This window comes from Pagrus major, chromosome 17 (assembly GCF_040436345.1).
Source record: "Pagrus major chromosome 17, Pma_NU_1.0".
Lineage (NCBI taxonomy): Eukaryota > Metazoa > Chordata > Actinopteri > Spariformes > Sparidae > Pagrus > Pagrus major.
In genome coordinates this window covers 10,599,374-10,619,690 of record NC_133231.1, presented here as the reverse complement: position 1 = coordinate 10,619,690, position 20,317 = coordinate 10,599,374, and the positions used below count along the sequence as shown (strand labels likewise).

At 40.0% G+C, this 20,317-nt stretch overlaps 1 protein-coding gene across 1 annotated transcript in view; it reads right to left on the bottom strand.

Moving 5' to 3' along the window:
• LOC141011963 (CUB and sushi domain-containing protein 3-like) overlaps positions 1–20,317 on the bottom strand; it is a 228,382-nt gene that overhangs the window by 35,068 nt on the left and 172,997 nt on the right. Inside the window, exons 51-57 of the mRNA XM_073485326.1 lie at positions 18,269–18,454; positions 17,310–17,504; positions 16,350–16,523; positions 14,184–14,357; positions 13,251–13,424; positions 7,031–7,216; positions 5,825–5,998 (exon numbers count right to left, since the gene is read on the bottom strand). Of these exons, the coding sequence (XP_073341427.1) occupies positions 5,825–5,998; positions 7,031–7,216; positions 13,251–13,424; positions 14,184–14,357; positions 16,350–16,523; positions 17,310–17,504; positions 18,269–18,454 (1,263 nt within the window). The remainder of the gene's footprint in view (positions 1–5,824; positions 5,999–7,030; positions 7,217–13,250; positions 13,425–14,183; positions 14,358–16,349; positions 16,524–17,309; positions 17,505–18,268; positions 18,455–20,317) is intronic.

Genomic DNA, 20,317 nt, shown 5'->3' with positions numbered 1-20,317 from the left:
TGAGGATGCCTTCCACTTTAACTGTCGTGTGTGTTCACAGATGGGCCCTTTTAAGCTGGTATGGCAGTGAATTACAACACAGTGTTTCTGTCTGTCATGCAGAGGGACACTACAGAGAGGACTTAGACTCAAACTGTATGTCTTTTGAGTCCTCCAGGAAGCAGCTATAAAACACAAAATGCACCAATGAGCAGTTGTCACCACGCCAACAACCCGGAGGACCAATACCTTTCACTGCTTTGACACCAGGAGCTTTCTCTCCATAAAAAGAGCGAGGCCAGCATTAAAAGGCAACCAGCTGTGGTTATGAGAAATGATGAATACAGTTTGACCTCTGAAGCCAAATGCGTTTTCATTATCCTGAATTATCTTGCCTGTCTTTTTTACTGTTAGGGAACATACAGTACAGTTTCAGTGTCTTGCACCACCTTTCTTGCACATCTATGAATTCACTCAAATGAAATGTTCTCATTAGGGCTGTCTCTGGTGGGTAAAAAATGGGGCATGTTTTCTATCTAAGCCATAGGAAATGAGAGTGAGATGGCAGGTATAGAGTCAGTGTGACGCCATGACTACTGAACATTTTATGTTGTGATGAACCCCAAAGCAGAGCAGACTGGTGTGTGAATTTGGATGGAGTCTAGGTGGTGGGGTGGTTTTTCGTTTTGTAGTACTGGGGACATCAAAGGGAACAGCTCATAAGCCAACCACCACTTCCACTGCTGCTGCTTCCATTCTGTCACAGAAATAAAACCAGCAGAAGAAAGACACAAGAAGAGAGAGGGACAAGAGACATACCAATAGATAGACAGACACAGAGAGACAGAGAGACTTTGAGAAGCACCTGTGCTGTAGTGGTTATGACATTATGTTCCTTGAGCTGTGCACACACTCTGTGCAGAGCAGCAAACTGCTGCAGTAACACTGGACTTGTTGACAAAGTCTTACAGCACAAACACCAAGCTCATATCTGTTACACAAAATCAGTACCACTGCTCACATCCGGACAAACTAGATTTGTTGGGTCAAGGAACCACAGCTGGAGGTGATATGTTTGTGTGTGGCTGTGGTTTCCAATGAGTGTATGTACATATATGTGTAAATTTGCATACCTTTCGTGCATTTGCATGTTTAGTATGCATTCTTATTTGTTGACTGTGAGTGTGCATATATATGCGTGCATGTCTCACAGCAGCTGTCGGTATTTCATTAGTCTCTTTTGGTTAGGTGAGGCAGCCCGGCTCGGCATGCACTATGACAGCTATAATCTCACTAATTGGGATGGTGTTGGATTTGGTTTGAATCTGAGTTAATGTCCGTTCACCAGGCTCCCTTTGTGAGGAAATAATAAGGCCTTCAACTCAGCCATGCAACAGACGAGGACAAAAGGGGAATGGCTTGGCAAGCAGTTTTAAGCCCTATCTTACTAATTAACAAAGGAGGACCGATGAGAGGAAGGATAGATGCATGGATGGATGCATGGATGAGGACTGTTGCTGATGCTGGGCTGTACTTCTGAGGAATTCATAGCCCAAATGATGTTGTTGCTATTGGTGATGAACACTCTGAGAATTCAAATGTGCCATTTTCATTATTTCTATTCCTGCAGATAAAGCTGTCCATAGACCATGCAGCTACCTTTCTGCAAATACACTTTAAAATCACTGCAAAAGGGATTAACATATATTACATTAATACTTTCCAGATAGCTCATTTATCTTTGCTAACACTGCAGTACTAATTGCATCACTTTTTTGAAGTTTTGCTAATGTGCCTGTGAAAACTAGGTGCTAAAATGTACACACTCACTAATTTAAAACTCTCCAGGCATTTGCTGCATCACAACTTTAGTTCTTGTAAGCAACAACTGAGCTCCAGCTGTGTTGTGGTTCTAATTTCTGCTCCAGCTGTAACAGATGTTTACTGCCATGGGTCTGAATTCATCAAGCCTCTTAGTGATGAACAAATGATCTACAAAGGTGTCTTCTGTCCATTACAAGTGGTTGATTTCATAGTTAATCAGAAGCACTGATGCAGTGTAATCCTGTGTGGCAATGTGAGGGCAATGAATTAACACTCTAATTACTTTCATCTGACTATAGCCAACATCAATATCAATATTATTAGTCCTATATATCACAACAATTCTTACTATTTAATATCTGTACGACCAAACAAGCAAGTTATATGGCCATAACATCCCCTAATAGTATGACCATCTTTTAACAAGGATTACCACCTCACAGTTGTATGCCTCCACGCAGTCTGGTTACAGTTTACAATCATTCAGTCTTCATGTAAAGACTGTTTTTACAGAAGAGTACAGAGGACTGTTAGACAGCTTTAACATTCACCTGAAGCTAAATATAATCAAAGCCAAAGAGCCTGTTGTGGACTACTGCTTTATGTCTATAGTGTGTAAGTTCATTGTGAGAAACAAAAAAAAATCCTTGTATGTGTTCACATGTTTGGCCAATAAAGATGATTCTGGCCTAACACTAATTTGTAGCCATGACAGTAAATGTGAATGTTTCAAGGTGGGTACCCAGGACAAGTGTCATGTGAATTATGTGAAATATGGTCACAATCTCCCCTTCTGTTCCAGAGCATGATGTTGAGTAATGGCCAAGTGTTTTGGCAGAACATTATGATGTCACAATGAAGTTGACCTTTGACCCTTATTATATATAAATGTCACCACTTCATTACTTCATCCTGTTAGACCTTTGTGAAATGTTGTCATAATTAGTGTATAAAATCTTGGGTTGAGTCAAAGTGGACATACGTGCCAAATTTGAAGAAACAAGGCATTCCTGAGAATGTTTAGGAGAATGGGATGGATAGGTGGACAAACCAAAAACATAAAACGTCTCCAGCCACAGCTGTCACTGGCAGAAAGGCATAAAAAAATCGCAATCTCCATATATTTTGTTGTAGCATCTATTACAGGAGTGCTGTTGTATCACTATAAAACAAACTGTAGGTGCATTTTTGAGATCTGATTACATGTAATCAAAATTGCTATTCTCTGCTATAGCTCACCTCAGCACATCCTTTTTCTTTAGTTTGGCAAGTCTCTGCGTCCTTTACTATGATTAAATCCTCTGCTCACTGACCCAGGACTCTTATTCTGCTGCACAAATTCCTCCACATGGGGTTTACTCTCTAAACAGCAATTGCTATTTGACAATTTAAATACTTGGGAACAGATTCATGTTGGTTTTACTTATCTCACTTTTCAAGTGATAAGTTGATGCTGATTAGGTTTTAGACAATTTAAATTAAACGCACTAAATCTAGTTTGGTATTAAATGTTTTTGCCCGGATTACAGCAGAGTTTATTAGCTGGGTTTCTTCAGATAAAGAGAGGCAGTAGAGCTCAATGCTTGTGATATGCAGCTCGGAGAGTGAGTGATGAAATGAAATATAATAGAAAATTGCAAATCATCATTTTCTAACAGGCTCGTTTGTCAAACCAGTGGGGCGCTGATCAAATCATCTCAACAATAGATGCCAAATCACTTTTAAAAAGTAGGTAATAAAGAAGAAAAATAACTTGCAACACTAATTTTTTGACCATAAGCATCAAAATGACATTATTAGTTTCTGAAGCTATAATTTCAGGCCTAAAAACTGCTATTAGTCTGCACACAACAGATAATTATGCTGGTGCTAACAAAGACAAATACTCCACCACACCTCTGTTGCTCCCACCATTTTGCAAACTAGGAACAAAAAATGTAATGGAAACATTATCTGGGAGAAAGATTTGAGCCTCTGAAATGATGTGCATCTCCTTACTCCCCTAGAAGTCTGAATTCACTACTGCCTCACTACTTTCCAACTGTCTGAGTAAATACAAAATGTTGAAGGTGAGTAGAGGTTTCACACTCCCATTTAAGGAAAAAACACTGTCACACAAGTGTGCTTACAAACATTACTTCTGGGTCAGTGAGTTGAACAAACCAAGTGAACATTCAGTAGATGTGAGAATCCACTTAAATGGTCAGGAAAGCTTAGGTGTGATGGGAGGGAAGAGCACAGAGAGGGGATCAAGGGGGATGTTTGTAGTTCGGCAGACATACACTTTGAAGACACTTTATTCAGGTTTTTTAGAAAACACAAGAGTAGAGTCTGCAACTAAATGTATTAAACACTGAACGCAAAAAGTTATGTTAAAACTTTTTCGTTTGTCAGAGTCTGCACTTAGTTATGTCAGAGGTGTTATTGCTTATTTGATTGATTGTTTTATGCATAACTCGGTATCATTGAATCACAGAGGAATGATGGGAAAGGGTTATAGTCGGGTCATTTGGTACTAGTTAGTACCATCAGTGTACTGTTTCAAGCATTCATCAGCTAAATGCAGATACTTAAGATAAACCACAAGAGTGTCTGTTCTAAAAAGTGAAATTCTGAAGCTGCTTTGGGTAGATGGGGAATGGTAGGACAATAATGGTCAGATATTTTGGCAAGTACTTAACATTAAAAAAGCCACAGGGCTCTAGTTTGAGTTTGAGTTTAAATTGGCTCAGTCGGCTGATAACTACCCTGTGCTGTGTTTTCTCTGAATTTCACACAAGCACTAGCCGAATAGCTAATTAATGCCAGGTCTTCCAGGTACTACACCGTAGTGGAAGGGTGTTCTTTATCTAGCCATATACTAATATCTGGTACTCTAATACAATGGAGGTGAACTGAATTGTATTTGCAGATCTTACAGCAGTGAGAAATTACATTTAAACAATTCAACTGCAAATTGTCTCCCTGGAATCTGTGTCCTGATTAATCTGTATAATCCACAGACATTGCTGTGAATAGATTTAGTTGGAAGAATTAGTGGTCATGAAAAATATTAACAGCGTGTTCTGTGGAATATCCAGAATATTAGGGACTTGTTTTCTGGAAAAAAAAAGATGTTGCTGCTGAATTTTTTAAAAGTCATTTTTTTTAAACTGTGAAAACCACAAACTGAATTCCATTAAACTCTCAATATTGGGGTGAGGACAGCAATCTCAGACACAGACAATCCAAAGCCTCAGTAAAAAAAAAACTAAAACTGTGTGATTTTATGATGTGTATGTTTTGTAATTTAGGTAATCCAAACCTTTAAACCATTTTTTTCATTGATTTCACACATGAATAACTGGGTCAACCTTTCAGCCACCGACAGCGTTTTCATCATACACGCAAAATATAATGCAAAAGCAAATACATAGACAAACATTTGGTCTTTCGCCTTTTCACACATGCCACGGCAATGCCGGAATAGATGGGGCAAAGGTCAGTCCACCAGAGGGTGGTAATGCAACACTTCTAGATGCCAACCACCATGAAACTCAGCAGAAGAAGAGGACTATGTGGCAAGGCCGGATGAACGTGTGCGTGGCGGAAGACGTCTCCTATAATTATCAGGAATATGGTGACCAAAGACCTGTTTTTGTTTGGTACCAATGTTCTTCTAATGTGTTTAGTATTGTACAAAATTGCAAGGTTATGTTTTTGGCAAGGCAAGTGTAAACATGTTGCAGAATCATAGACATCATCAGTGGAGTCTTGCGAGTAGTTTACTCGCTTCAAGTGAAAGCATCTTTTGTCAGACAGATGTAACCTCTAACATGCTTGTCCCTATAATGTTACTGCTATGATTCACAACACAGCGGCAACGGCATTTTCTCTGAACTGTTACTAGGTCTTTTGGTCAGAAATAGGTGACACAGATTTCCCTAAATATTGATTGAAGAGTGACAGAGATTTATGTTTCATTGTATGAATGTGTAGCAGCCATGCTTGTTTATGACTATATTTGTGTGTGTTTGTTTACCAGAGCAGTGGGGCAGTGGACCGCTCCAGTGTCCGTTCAGCTGACAGGTGAGTGATGAGTCTCCTATGAGCTGGCGGTCTCCAGAGCAGGAGTAGCGCACTGTGGAGCCAAAGGTAAACTTCTCCCCGCTCATCACTCCATGGGGAGGTGTACCTGGGTGGCCGCAGTCTACCTCTGCATGGCAGAAAGTGAGGAGAGGAAATAAGATTATCAATGGATGAGAGAATGGATGGACGGATTAGTGTTGCATGCCTCAACACACTTGATAGAATCACCGCTCAGATTGTTACTAGTGCTGGTGAGACACACGACTACTAATACAGCTGTGTTTAAAGATTTGAGGAGATTACTGTGCATTAATTGTCATTGCCATAGTAATGTTTCATGAAAAAGACAACAAGTTTTACTACTATATACAAACTAAATAAAATGCTCACTTGATTGTTTTCAGGACTAAATCTAATTTTGTACATCTTTTCTGTGCTGCTTTATTATTCTTTTGACCTCAATGTATGTCTGGTAGAGCTCTCAATTAATCAGCCTCAAGTTTCTGTAATTCCATTCCAAGCTAATTTCTTAACAAAGAGTCAGTGATGCCTGGAGCCATGAATAAACATTTGAGACGGACACTCCTGTGTATCTCTTCAATTACTATTCTGTTTGATAAAATAAATGCCGTGCATCATCTCTCTACCATGAAATGAAGTCCTTTCTGAGCCCGTGTGCAAAATGTGGAGGTTTTCTTTTGATATTTCACTGGAAATTAGTCATCACTGCTGATGACATCACATCAAACCAGAGTGCCTATGAGCCAGGTGTTTGAGCGAAACATTACAAACTCAGATGGTTGTTGTTCTAATTTGTGCACTTGGTTTTGAGGGAACATTAGCTATAGCCTAAACAACTGGTGCTATGACAGTTTCCCCATTTCTCAATTAGCTACAGTGCAACATAACCATAAACCACTGGGGCATCGAACATTACACAGATGCTCTCAGTCACAGCATTTAACAACTCGGACCATTTAAACTCTAGAAGCAAATGAGGACACAATCAAGGTTGTGGACATTCAATTGAGAGTGAAACTTTTCTCTTAATTCTTTACTTGCGTCTCTTGTTAAGCATATAACCATGGAAAGGTGGACAGGCTGATGCACTGAAAAGTGGACAGGTAACAACAACAGTTAAATGAAGCAACCACTGTACCGATGCATTCTGGTAGAGGTCTGTCCCAGTGGCCCACTGGCTGGCAGGTGAGCACTGATGATCCAAACAGGTAATATCCTGGGTTACAGTCGTAAAAGACCACACTACCAAATGTGAAGTTACCGTGCTCAATCTTACTCTCCCGGATAGAATTGGCAGGGATACCTGGATCTGTGCAGTTTACCACTGGATGAAAGAGAAAAGAAGAAAAAAGTACATTTACACCCCCATAATTGTTTTTTGTATTAGCTTAATCATAATGATTTTAATTAATATTATTAATTACATAATTAATTGTATTATTAAGGATATTTCAAGAAGGACAGACATTTTCAATACAGTTTCAAGCAAATTAGTGTAGTGCAGTCTTATGATATCTATTTATGGATTCATCTTATATATTATTATAAACATGCTGTTATATTGTAATAAAGGTTATTTAATAGTTTCATAGACATCAATTTATTGGAGTTTTCAGCAATAAAGTGAAGAAGTTATTGATGTGCAGTACAGGACAGTGATGTATAATCTAACCAAAGTAAATATATATACTTCTTGGCAGTGTTTCTAAACCCATCTTATGAATACCCTATTTATAATCATCTCAGTCCATAAGGTTGCCATGGCTAGATGTTCAGAGTGTACATCACAGCACTGCACAACAGGAGACAAAAAATAACATACAGTGATTCTTATCTAAACTATGCAACCCTACTTATTGTGGAGTTACTTCAGAAGCTGAGAACAGCGAAGAAAACAAATGGCGAAATAAGTTTATAATTAAAAGGCCTTTGGACCATGACATACACAGACTGCTATGTGGGGTGGCTTTGGGAGATTTAAAGCAAATCATATTAACTTTTTTTTAACTTTTGTTGTTATGATGGTCTTACATTATGGCGAATTACTGTCATGGATATCTATAACAATATGTTTGCTTGCTTGTTTCCACACAGACTTTTTAGAGTAAGAAACTTGAGAGGAGCAGCTTGCTAGAATGTTGTTTATGCTATGTATGTAAAGCTGCAAAGCTTATGCATTTAATAATAGTGTAAGAAGCTGAAATTGCTTTAATTGTCTATTCTGTATAGTGTAGTATAGTCAGGCAGAATGAAACAAATCTACATATAGGGGTCAACTTAAATCTGACGGGTTACTGTCCAGAAGGTTACAACCAAAAGGAAACTACCAACAATGTGTGTGTTTAAATGATATGATATGGTATATACACTGAACAAAAATATAAACGCAACACTTTTGTTTTTGCTCCCATTTTTCATGAGCTGAACTCAAAGATCTAAAACATTTTCTATATACACAAAAGACCATTTCCCACAAATATTGTTCACAAATCTGTCTAAATCTGTGTTAGTGAGCACTTCTCCTTTGCCGAGATAATCCATCCCACCTCACAGGTGTGGCATATCAAGATGCTGATTAGACAGCAGGAATATTGCACAGGTGTGCCTTAGGCTGGCCACAATAAAAGGCCACTCTGAAATGTGCAGTTTGGCTTTATTGGGGGGGTCTGGGGGGGATCAGAAAACCAGTCAGTATCTGGTGTGACCACCATTTGCCTCACGCAGTGCAACACATCTTCTTCGCATAGAGTTGATCAGGTTGTTGATTGTGGCCTGTGGAATGTTGGTCCACTCCTCTTCAATCGCTGTGCGAAGTTGCTGGATATTGGCAGGAACTGGAACACGCTGTCGTATACGCCGATCCAGAGCATCCCAAACATGCTCAATGGGTGACATGTCCGGTGAGTATGCTGGCCATGCAAGAACTGGGATGTTTTCAGCTTCCAGGAATTGTGTACAGATCCTTGCAACATGGGGCCGTGCATTATCATGCTGCAACATGAGGTGATAGTCGTGGATAAATGGGACAACAATGGGCCTCAGGATCTCGTCACGGTATCTCTGTGCATTCACAATGCCATCAATAAAATGCAACTGTGTTCGTTGTCCATAACATATGCCTGCCCATACCATAACCCCACCGCCACCATGGGCCACTTGATCCACAACGTTGACATCAGCAAACCGCTCACCCACACGATGCCACACACGCTCTCTGCCATCTGCCCTGAACAGTGAAACCCGGGATTCATCCGTGAAGAGAATACCTCTCCAACGTGCCAGACGCCATCGAATGTGAGCATTTGCCCACTCAAGTCGGATACGACGACGAACTGCAGTCAGGTCGAGACACCGATGAGGATGACGAGCATGCAGATGAGCTTCCCTGAGACGGTTTCTGACAGTTTGTGCAGAAATTCTTTGGTTATGCAAACCGATTGTTGCAGCAGCTATCCGGGTGGCTGGTCTCAGACGATCTTGGAGGTGAACATGCTGGATGTGGAGGTCCTGGGCTGGTGTGGTTACACGTGGTCTGCGGTTGTGAGGCCGGTTGGATGTACTGCCAAATTGTCTGAAATGCCTTTGGAGACGGCTTATGGTAGAGAAATGAACATTCAATTCACGGGCAACAGCTCTGGTGGACATTCCTGCAGTCAGCATGCCAATTGCACGCTCCCTCAAAACTTGCGACATCTGTGGCATTGTGCTGTGTGATAAAACTGAACATTTTAGAGTGGCCTTTTATTGTGGCCAGCCTAAGGCACACCTGTGCAATAATCATGCTGTCTAATCAGCATCTTGATATGCCACACCTGTGAGGTGGGATGGATTATCTCGGCAAAGGAGAGGTGATCACTAACACAGATTTAGACAGATTTGTGAACAATATTTGTGGGAAATAGTCTTTTGTGTATATAGAAAATGTTTTAGATCTTTGAGTTCAGCTCATGAAAAATGGGAGCAAAAACAAAAGTGTTGCGTTTATATTTTTGTTCAGTGTCTATATAAATAAGTAAGTCAGATGCAATGATAATAATGGGTACTCCTTGATCTGACATTTTCAGCTTAAATCAGTTGCTACAGTTGTCAAGACGCCATCTATGCATGCTGCTAGGCCACTGCTGATTTCTGCTAAATATTATATGTAATAATATAACTTTTTGTTTTCTCATGATAACAGGTTGATTATCTCGTTATCTTGAGACAATAAAGCTTGCTTTCTTGAGATAACAAGGTAAGTTAAACCCTTATCATGAGAGAACGAGGTATGTTTCCTGCGGCCGTTCTCAGCTTCTGTAGCTTCTGTACTGTAAAGACTTTGTCATAATATTTAGATTGTTTATGGCTGATGGGTTTCTAGAATTGCCTCTCACTTATTTATATCTACTCTAGTAATGTATACTGTACGTATCAAGTTAACAATATCTTGACAAGTTGTATTCCGTCATGAATAATTTTACCTCAACATGGCAGTAATGGAGTTTTTAAATGGAGTAAACAACAAGACTACAGTACACTTAATCTTGAGGCATTCTGCCTGATTAACTCCACCTAGTATCAGATCTGACTTTTCTTTCCTGGAAGCCGTGCAGTGTTTTTACTTTGGTTAAAGCTGCATTTGCATAAATGCTATCTGTCAGCATGTTTACTTCTGAGTTAATAATAGAACTGTAGATATGACCTGATGAGTGGCTTTCTCTGTTAATTCTACAAACATAGAGACAAGTAAGTCCAGGCTAAATTTAAGCATTGTCAATAATAATAAGAACGCCTCAAGCTTCCTCCTTAAAACAGCAGAAACAAAGGCATATCATTTGTCACAAATTCACAAGAATTTAAGAAGTAGTTGAAGTCTCCAAAACCGCACTGCTGACAAGGAGGTTTAAATAGCTGAAAGTAGATGAGGGTAAAATTAAGTTCAGAGCAACATCAAATTAAATCAATAATGCAAATGTGCAAAAAAAGCTGGCTTAAAGTAAAAAAAATTTAGTGGGTACAAACAGATATATTTTGACAAAGGGAGTCATGACAGTTTAATATGATTTTACTCTTTTGATCTTTTACCAGGTCTGTCTCTATGGTGCTATTCACAGTAATGAAAACTGTGTCTCTTCACATCTGACTGCCAAAAAAAATCCATGCCAAGTAGAGAGATATTTTTAAATGGGCTAAGTCTGGCAAATATAGCTTGGGCCAGCTAGATCCAGAGGTTTCAGACCAATTAATGCTGCAATGTATATCACTTAAATTCAGTTCTTCCGTTTAATGTTGTCATGATTGCTTTCTGGTCTTCTGATCTTGTTTTATAAAATAGAATAGAATTTTTAAGCCAGTTAAAATTAGGGATGTCCCGATCAGGTTTTTTTTACCCCGATCCCGATCCGAGTCATTTAATATTTAGTATCTGCCGATACCGAGTCCCAATCCGATACTTAGCCCTAACTAATATTTTCCTAGATAATACAGCTGCATTAAGAAAAAAATCACCTGCATCCAAGCTGTTCTTAATAGCTTTTTTTATTTTGTTGAAACAAAGTAAATACTTTCATATGGCTCTTTCTTATTCTGCATATCCTATTGCAACATTGGTTTTCATTAGTTTTTTTTTTTTTTTTTTAACAAAAACAACAAGTAAACAAAGTCAGTAACTAAACCCTGATCCTCTACCACAGAGGTGGGCTGGTTATCCAGAGCGATGAATTCAATGACCTTCTCTTTAATATTTGTGGCCATGTGGCTGACTCGAGGATATTTCTCTTTCCTTTTGAAAGTATCCACGGGTGTTTGTTGCTTCGGTGCCTTTGCCTGTATTGCTTGAGTGAACTCATGTTTTTGTTTATGTGCCGTATCAAATTTGTAGTATTAAATGCAGCTCCTTTGTTACCAGCTCGCGAAACGGTCGTATTGCAGATGTTACGTGTTGCCGTTGGACTGCTTTCGCTTTCTAATTTGAAATATTTCCACACTGCAGACATTTTATCCACAGGTTCTCCAGACTAACGTTACGAGCACGACTGCATTCTGCCACAAATTGTGGTCCGTTGACGACAGCTGACGTAAAAATAATCGGGCTTGGGTCCACGTTCAAAATTGCCGATCCCGATCAGTGAAAAAATGCCCATATCGGCCCCGATCCCGCAATCGGGGTCGGGACATCCCTAGTTAAAATCACGTTTACCTACATTTACCACATCTTCACACTGCAACAAAGCTAGAAGCATTTTCAAAGTCAAATATGAAAAAGCTCTTTTATTTTTCCAAGCACTCAGGGCTTCCATCATTCTGCACAAGTCAGATCCCTGTTTACTTTGGGGACAATAATGCAAATGGTGGAAAATATGTCTGGAGAAAAATATTGTCAGGCTGTCACAATTACTTTGAGAAAACAAGTCAACATTTCTCTGGTATGGTCACACACAAAAATCTCTTGATTTCTAGCAATTGTAAACACACCAGTAATGAGTCTAACCTGGGAAACTAAAATTTGACACAACTAAAACACAGCCACTATCCGACACTCACAGTAAGATTTCTTTTAGTAAAAGAACTCTGAGCTTTCTTGCCCTAAAAAATCTCTCCTTGCAGCAAGCCTCTTATAAAAACCGCCTGGCAAGATCGTAGAAACAAATCTCCGATACTCCCCCAGTACTCTCCCCTTTCCATATATTTTCCTGCAAGCTCATTATTCCTGTTTCCCCGCTTCCACTCTGAGGTCAGGGCTCCAGATGTTGTTGCCTGATGCTCTATCAAGAGAAATTGAGCAGATAGTGATTTTCTCAGTCAAATCAATAGATATGTGAACACTACCTCTGACTCATGCCTCTGCATGCTGGCAGACACTGGCTGCTCATTTTCTGAATGATCATGATACATCTGCTGGCTGCTGAATTCTTCTGGTCATCCTAGCTTGTGATTCCTGAACCATCACAGAAGCACCTGCAAAAGCCATTTCTGTGTGTTCCAACACTTTGGCTATATCCTACTTGTGTTTTCTGGCAGCTACCTGCTCCACTGATGGCCAGCCTGATTCACAGGACCAGCTTCGAAGTGGCTTCTAAACACCTTTAGTTGAAGTGATACACTAAGCGGTTCCCTCTTCAGAATTCATCACTGCAGATGGTTAATGAGATGATTTGAATATGATGCATCTGCTGGCACAAAATTCTTGCTTTTCATACCGGCCCGTCTTTGCCTCCTGAGGCAGTGTCTGTGGTCTGTGCCTTAGCTGAACATGCTGGCAGAGACAAGCAGCTTTTTAGTTCAACTGTCAAGTTACATCTGCATCCTTCTGATACTTAAAGTCAGCCCAGCTGCCAATCATTTATCCATTCTGTGGGAGCTCTGTCGCTGGACCTTACCTCTGCATGTTGGTGGCTGCTGGCTCCACTGGCGGCTGGCCTGGCACTGGGCTGTGTTGGGTCCTTCCAGGGTATAGCCTTTGTTACAGGAGAAGCGCACCACATCGTTATAGTTGAAGCCATCGCCTGTGGTGCGGCCATAGATAGGGCTACCAGGGTGGCCACATGTGATAGCTGAAGTTGACATGCATCACCCGGGTCAGAAAGGAGGATGTAGAGAGGAGGATGGAAGTTGACAGGCAACAAAGAAAGGATGAAAAGAAAAGGAAAAGTGGGGGTGGGGAAGAAAGATACACAGTATGTGGAAAGAGTGAGACAGAGAGAATGAGGGAGAGAGAAAGAAACTCAATAACAAAGATCAATAGATGACGCACAGTGACATCTATCATAGGAATATCATTATCATATAATTAACCTCAGAGGACAACAGGGGAATTAGGAATCAAGACATTATCGATTGGGAAAGGTTACACCGCAGATTTCAGTGCATCAATAGGTGAATAGGAGATTGAGAATCACATTATGAGGATATGTATCACTATTGACTTCAGCACTTCTTGAACTAAAGGAGCTGAAAGCTTTGGGAATTGTAGGAGGCTTTTAAAGAGTGATTCAATTTTTTTATTTTTCAATTTAATTTTATGTTACAAACATTTTTATTGATTCATTTATCTTCATAATGGCATCAAATCATTGTGCTTTTTACTAACACATACTTTCTTGTGAATACAAATTTACAATTATGAGGCTTCTGTAAAAATGTATTAAATAAAAATCCAGGAATGAAAAACACAACTTTCTCCAGTTCTTTTCCATCTGAACAGTGGTGTCCATGATGAGAAATTCTGCAATAACCAAGTCGGTCTTCTTTGCCACATAAATGATCACTCTTGCAGTCAATAAGGCAGTGACAACTGGTGTTAAAGTACTTACAGATACAAACTGGGAGGAGTCCGGACCAGTTGTGGTCCTGCTGGCAGATCCGTACTGAGGAGCCAATGAGCCTGAATCCAGGGTTGCACTGGTAAACCACTGTGTCTCTGTAGCCAAAGTTTTCTCCGATCACCTGCCCATTAACAATCTGCTCTGGAACACCACAGTGACCGGCTGTAGGATGGAAGAAAAAACAACACATGGTGCTGTAAACATGTCTTACTATTCCCTTTTGCTTAATGTTTATCTTTCTTTCTCAACAAGATTGTGAATTTCTTTAGTAACAGAGACTTTACCATGAAAAGACAGCACATCCTGTAACACTTATAGTGTATTTGCATTTATAATTCTCCGCTGTCAAAATGTATTCAGTTGTAGCAAAGTGGCGATTCAATATATGCATTACAAATCACAATGAATTATCTCCGTCAATCATTCATGTGGTGCAATACTTTAGTTCAAGTTTCTAGTGTTTGAAAATAATAGCCTGCAGTGGCACTCACTGAACTAATGGACGATAGTTTCAGGCTAGAAACACAATTTTTGATTGTGTTATCATGTTTGAATAACTTTGCATTTTGACAACTGTATTATAAAATGAAATGAGGAAACTGGTGATTTAAAAGGTCTTGGAATTACGATACTGGCAAACAAAATTATTTAGTGTATTCATGAAACACATTGGATTTGGGAAGCATTTTTCAGCTCATTATCTCCGAATTATTATTTCTAAATTCATATTGGCTTCGACTTCACTTGTGGTGATAACTCAGCTTTTCTCATCTACAGTAGACGGAGGGATGCGTGTGAAACTCTTCAAAATCTGTGCAATACGCTCATGCACGTAATCGTATTACTTTCAGCGACAATAAATCCCTTTCAGAGAGCAGGAATCTTGCTGAGATTTCCACTGCCACTTAAAACCTGGGAAATTGCCACTGACTATGAGTCTGATTTCCCTAATTCACTCCTGCACCCAGAAACTCAACCGAGCATTTTATTATCACACTTCAGTCGAGAGCAGCCAGATTCTATGAAGATAGTGCTGAAGTAGGCGACTGTACTAAGAGGTCCTCGGCTATGTTAACCCTGACAGTCATATTGCTAAACAAGAGAGAGGTTCCTTTTTTTTTAATGAACTGTACCACTCTGGAGCGGAGCTTGGAGTGCTGGTGCCACAGGGTTGATAAACGGACTAATACGTCTGCCAGGGAAACCGTCACATTCTGCTGCTGTGTGGGTTTGAATGCAGCTCAAGTAATTACGTATGTCTCATTTTCTTCCACAGTGCAGAGCTGTGATGAGCTGTGGTAAGCTAAGCTGTAACATATTTTCTTGTTTATATATTTTAACAACAGCTCATATTGTGCTGGCACAGCTTGGCAAGTGTGTCACAGTTTCAGGCCAGCTGTAGCTCTATGGCCGCACTCTCACATTTACGTTTTAGAAACATCACATTGCAATGAGGCTTTACTGTAAGGCAGTCAAATCATCTAAAGGTATTTGCCAAATTTGATTGCATGTTGGCACAATCAACATTTTATACTTAATGATCTACAATGTCTGAAACAGTCTGATGTGTGCAAGCCAAAAGAAGATTATAAGATGGAAGCGTTAAGTATCAGCAAGATGTCAGAATTGCTTTTATTATTTCAATGTCAATGACATTTCCTTCTTTTTCCACTGATCTTTCATAATTGCCACAGATTACAAATGAAACAAATGAGCAAGACAGCGGGAGATTTTTAATATGTAACCCAGTAATCCAAACTACAAGGCAATTGCAAGAGTCCCGTGGCCATTCACATGAATGCACATTGCTATGACCGGGCAGAGTGAAGACTAGACTTAGGTTTAGTTGGTGCAACCACCGTAAAGTCTAAAGACTGGTCTTAAAAAAGATCAACTTAGCAGTTAGGACCAGGCTTAGTAAAGACCAGTTGGTGCCACCCAGTCCAGATGACAAAAAAGTGTATCTTTCTAAAGATATACAGAAATTGGCCATACATATTTGACAACAAAACCAATTATAGCCACCCTCTGCGTCCCCATCTGGTTCTATCCTCAACCAAAAAAGCTCATATACTGTCTGGAAAGATCACCAGCAGTGTTTGACCCAGGTCAAGGCTGTCCTTTAGTTAAAGAGAACATTCAGACCCTGCTTACCGAGGCAGTGAGGCTCAGTCCCACTCCAAAGGCCGGACAGAAGACACTCTCTGACTGTAGATCCGCTTAAAACATAGCCAAGGTTACAGCTGAAAATGGCTGATGCTCCATAGGTAGTTTGGGTCCCAATTTTCTTCCCATTAGGAGGAGTGGGAAGATCGCTACAGGAAATGACTGCAATGAGATGAAGAGGACAGTAAAAAGAAGAGGAAGGAGATGGTAGAGGCAGAAAATTGAAAGAACAAGCCGCCAGGAGAGTGTGTGAGAAAGAGAGAGAGAACAAGAGAGGAAGATAGAAGAGATGGAAGTTGGCTTACATCTTCAGAGTCAATGGGAGAGCACAGTCATTTACACCCATCTTACCGACCTTAATGTGATAAAAAAGACTGACCTGTACTATTTCATGGGGAGGATAATGATGGTGTTTGCCTTTGTCCCAACATCTTTCATCATGCTGGCTCGCATCTCCTTTTGCCATTACACAGGCTATTCAGCTGTTTTCGCTTCTCAAAAAGTAGTTCCCATGGCAGCATAGAAAAGCTTTTATTTCTCATTTCTAAAATAAACAATATCTAACCTAGTCTGAGACGGGAATAGGTGAATAGTACAAAAGTGAAGCATCGGGTTGCTGATTAAGTGAGCTGAAAATAAGGTATTCATTCTTCAAGTCTTGTAAGGTTACTATCTATGAATCGACTCTACCTGAGGCAAGGCAGGACATATTTTTTCAGTTCTGCTGGATAACAATCTTCGGTTTCTTTCTATTAAACTAATGAAACATATACATTGTGTTTGTGTGATGGGACTATGTGCTACATCTGTCCATTCCTGTTTTATTTTTCGCGATAATGCAATGACAGAACAGAGATAAAGGAGATATAATTTCTTGGACTATTATCCTTAGTTAAATCTGCAAATGAATCTGTGCTGTGCTGTGTTGCTGCTACAGAAGTTACTCACTTCTACATCGAGGCCTCTCGCTCCTCCAGCTCCACACCCCATTGGCCAGGCACTGGATGTGGGCGGGGCCAACACGGTAGTATCCAGGGTTGCAAGTGAATATTATTTTAGTTCCATACTCATAGTGCGAACCATTGACGATCCTCCACTTGCCGTGGTCCAAAGAGAAGGAGCTGAGACTAGGGCACATAATGACTGAAAAAAACAGAGAGAGAGGGGATTCAGTGTCAAAACCCATAAACATATGTAACAACCCAACAGCGTAGAGGAAATACAAATAATTGCATGGAAACATTTTAATCAGTGGAATAAACCAACCCATGTAAAATGTAAATAGCAACTTCTCTGCAGTTACAGCATACAAATGTTCTTCCACAACAAAGTTGTTTATAATTTGGCACTTTCTAAAACCAAATGACTTTCAAAACAAACACTGTTTTCCCTTTTTGCTGCGAGACACATATACAGCAGGGAATAAACGCTGGTCTCAAATGTAAACAATGTTGTCAATCACTCGTTATACTGACTTGCAGACTTGGAGGAGTTGTACTGGCATGTAAAACACTCACCCCAGCACCAGCTCTCAACTATTTGTCTCCCTTTCATCCACCCGTCTAATCATCAAAACCCAATGAGTTGGTATTTTTGTACTCAAACCACAAAGATCCAGGGTGTTGGGACTACAGACCACATTTTATGACACATTCCATTACAGCATCTTGTTAAAACAATATTCCACAATTTTTTATTTCAAACTATGTCGTTTTCCATCTCCAATACAACTCTCAAAATTTCAGAATCAGTGTGTCTTCTCCATGACTCTTTCTTATCCTTATCTCTTAACTTCTACTTTTCGCTGCTCAACCATGATATGGGTTCTCACAGTTTCTTCTGTTTCTCTAAATTACTCTCCCTCCTCCTCCCTCATCCTGCCTCCTCCCCCAACATCCTCTACTCACCGATGCATCGGGGTATCTTGTTGTGGTTGCTCCAGGTGCCGTCTGGCTGGCAGACTGTGGTCGTCAGCTCTTTGGAGGAGAGCCGGTAGCCGCTGTTGCAGAAGTAGGTCACCCGTGTGCCGACGGAGTAATCAGCAGCAAGCACACCTCCGTTCACTGGCGCGCTGGGCACACCGCATGACACAGCTGCGGGCAGCAAAAGGACGAGTGTCGACACACGTTTATGCGCAGTACAAGACACATGTTTGAGAGATTTGCAGAGACGCCTGGTAAACATAGGCATGGCGTGCAATCAAATATTCACTGAATAGTCACATTTTGGTGAGCAAGTACACGTGCATGTACTTCCACCAGCGTTGAGAGTGCAACCCCACAAGTAATTTTGAGTCTTAGTTTTTCAATTAACACAAACAGCTATTTGTTTCTAGCAGTTATTTTTTTCTTCCTTTGAAATGCTAAAAGTTTTAGTGGGTAAAAACCAAAAAGGAAATACTTGCTCAGCAATGACATTGAACTCCCCTGTAGAAAACTGCCAGCAGAGCTTATTCATGGCAGTAACTTTTGACATGTCACAACAGGGAGAGCACAGGTGTAATTAATAGCATTAATAACTACTGCATTTGATTTAGTTGATCCAGTGAAATCTCACTTGCCAGAGAAATCCGTGACAGTATTATACATAGGACTGGCCCCTTGAGGAAAAGTGTATCCACTCACTTTAGAGTGAAAGTAGTTTAACACACTAAAGAGAGGTATGTTATCAAAATTCTTATCCTACATAAATCTTGCAAGACTTTAGAATATTTTCATGTGATGAAAGTTACCTTATTGACTTTACAAGTGGCTATGCAACTGTGCAAAACAAATAGTTGGGATGATATTGCATTCGTTTCAAAAATAAGGAATTATTTTAATAAAGACTAACTCATTAAAGTGACTGGTTCAATCAATAATTTAACAGCGACTCTTCCTAACATATAGAAGAATGAAGCACTCCCACACTGAAAAACTCCCCTGTAACAATGTGTGTCTTGTCCATACACAGACTAAATCTGGGTAACTGTGGCCTCAGCACTTAAAATCAGACAGAAAGCTCAAGCTAGTATGTTTCAAGTTGTTTATCATCTCAGCCAAGTAGGATGGAGTGAAGAAAGCAAGGTAACCAACATCTGCAGGGCCACACTAAAAAGACACAGGTAGGCAAACACACACATGTCATAAAATGGAGCAGCAAAGGTAGCTGCAAAATATGAAACATCAAAGGTAGAAATCTGCAAATATGGCCTGGGGCAATCACATTGGCCCTCACAACCCCAAGAGAGAATCAATCAACGTTAATTTGTGAGTACTGCTAAGTCACAATCTAACAGAGCTAATCACACTTTTCTACACTGCAGATGGAAATTTTCATTGTTTGAAGAGTAACTTCTTCATCAAAGCTTCAAAGTTCAGTGGGCCTGAAATATTACTTTAGGTCAATGCTCTTTAAGATGTGAGAGCTAAATCAATGGATTAATTCACTGGACATTCTCGACATATCATGCAATATGGACTGTAAAGAATAAAAGATTGAACATACTGTAATGTAATCTCCACCATCTAGCAGACAGCAGATGGACAGCATCTGTATGAATGTATTAGTTTGTCTGCATTGGTTGAGTTTATGTGCTTTGGAAAAGATGCAATTACAAAACTGACTGAATAAATCACAGGTGTGAAGTGTTGTAAAGTCGTTTTAAAGTACATGACATACATATTTGGATTTCACTGCATCATGATAAAATGCAGTTCAGTTCACCATCTGTTGCTGTTTGCTGCTGTGTGAGTGTATGTGTCTGTGCTAGTGGATGCAACCATGCGCACACATAAATGTACCCACTTCACATGTGTGCAACAAAGAACTCAATTAGTTTAGTGAGACCCAACAGCAGCAGACATTGCATGCTAATGGCAAGTTATCCAAAGTAATTTGAGGAAGTGGAAATTGACAGAAGAAGGGGGGATTGATTTCTGTTTCCCTTCCACCTGACAGGGTTCTGGCTCTCAATC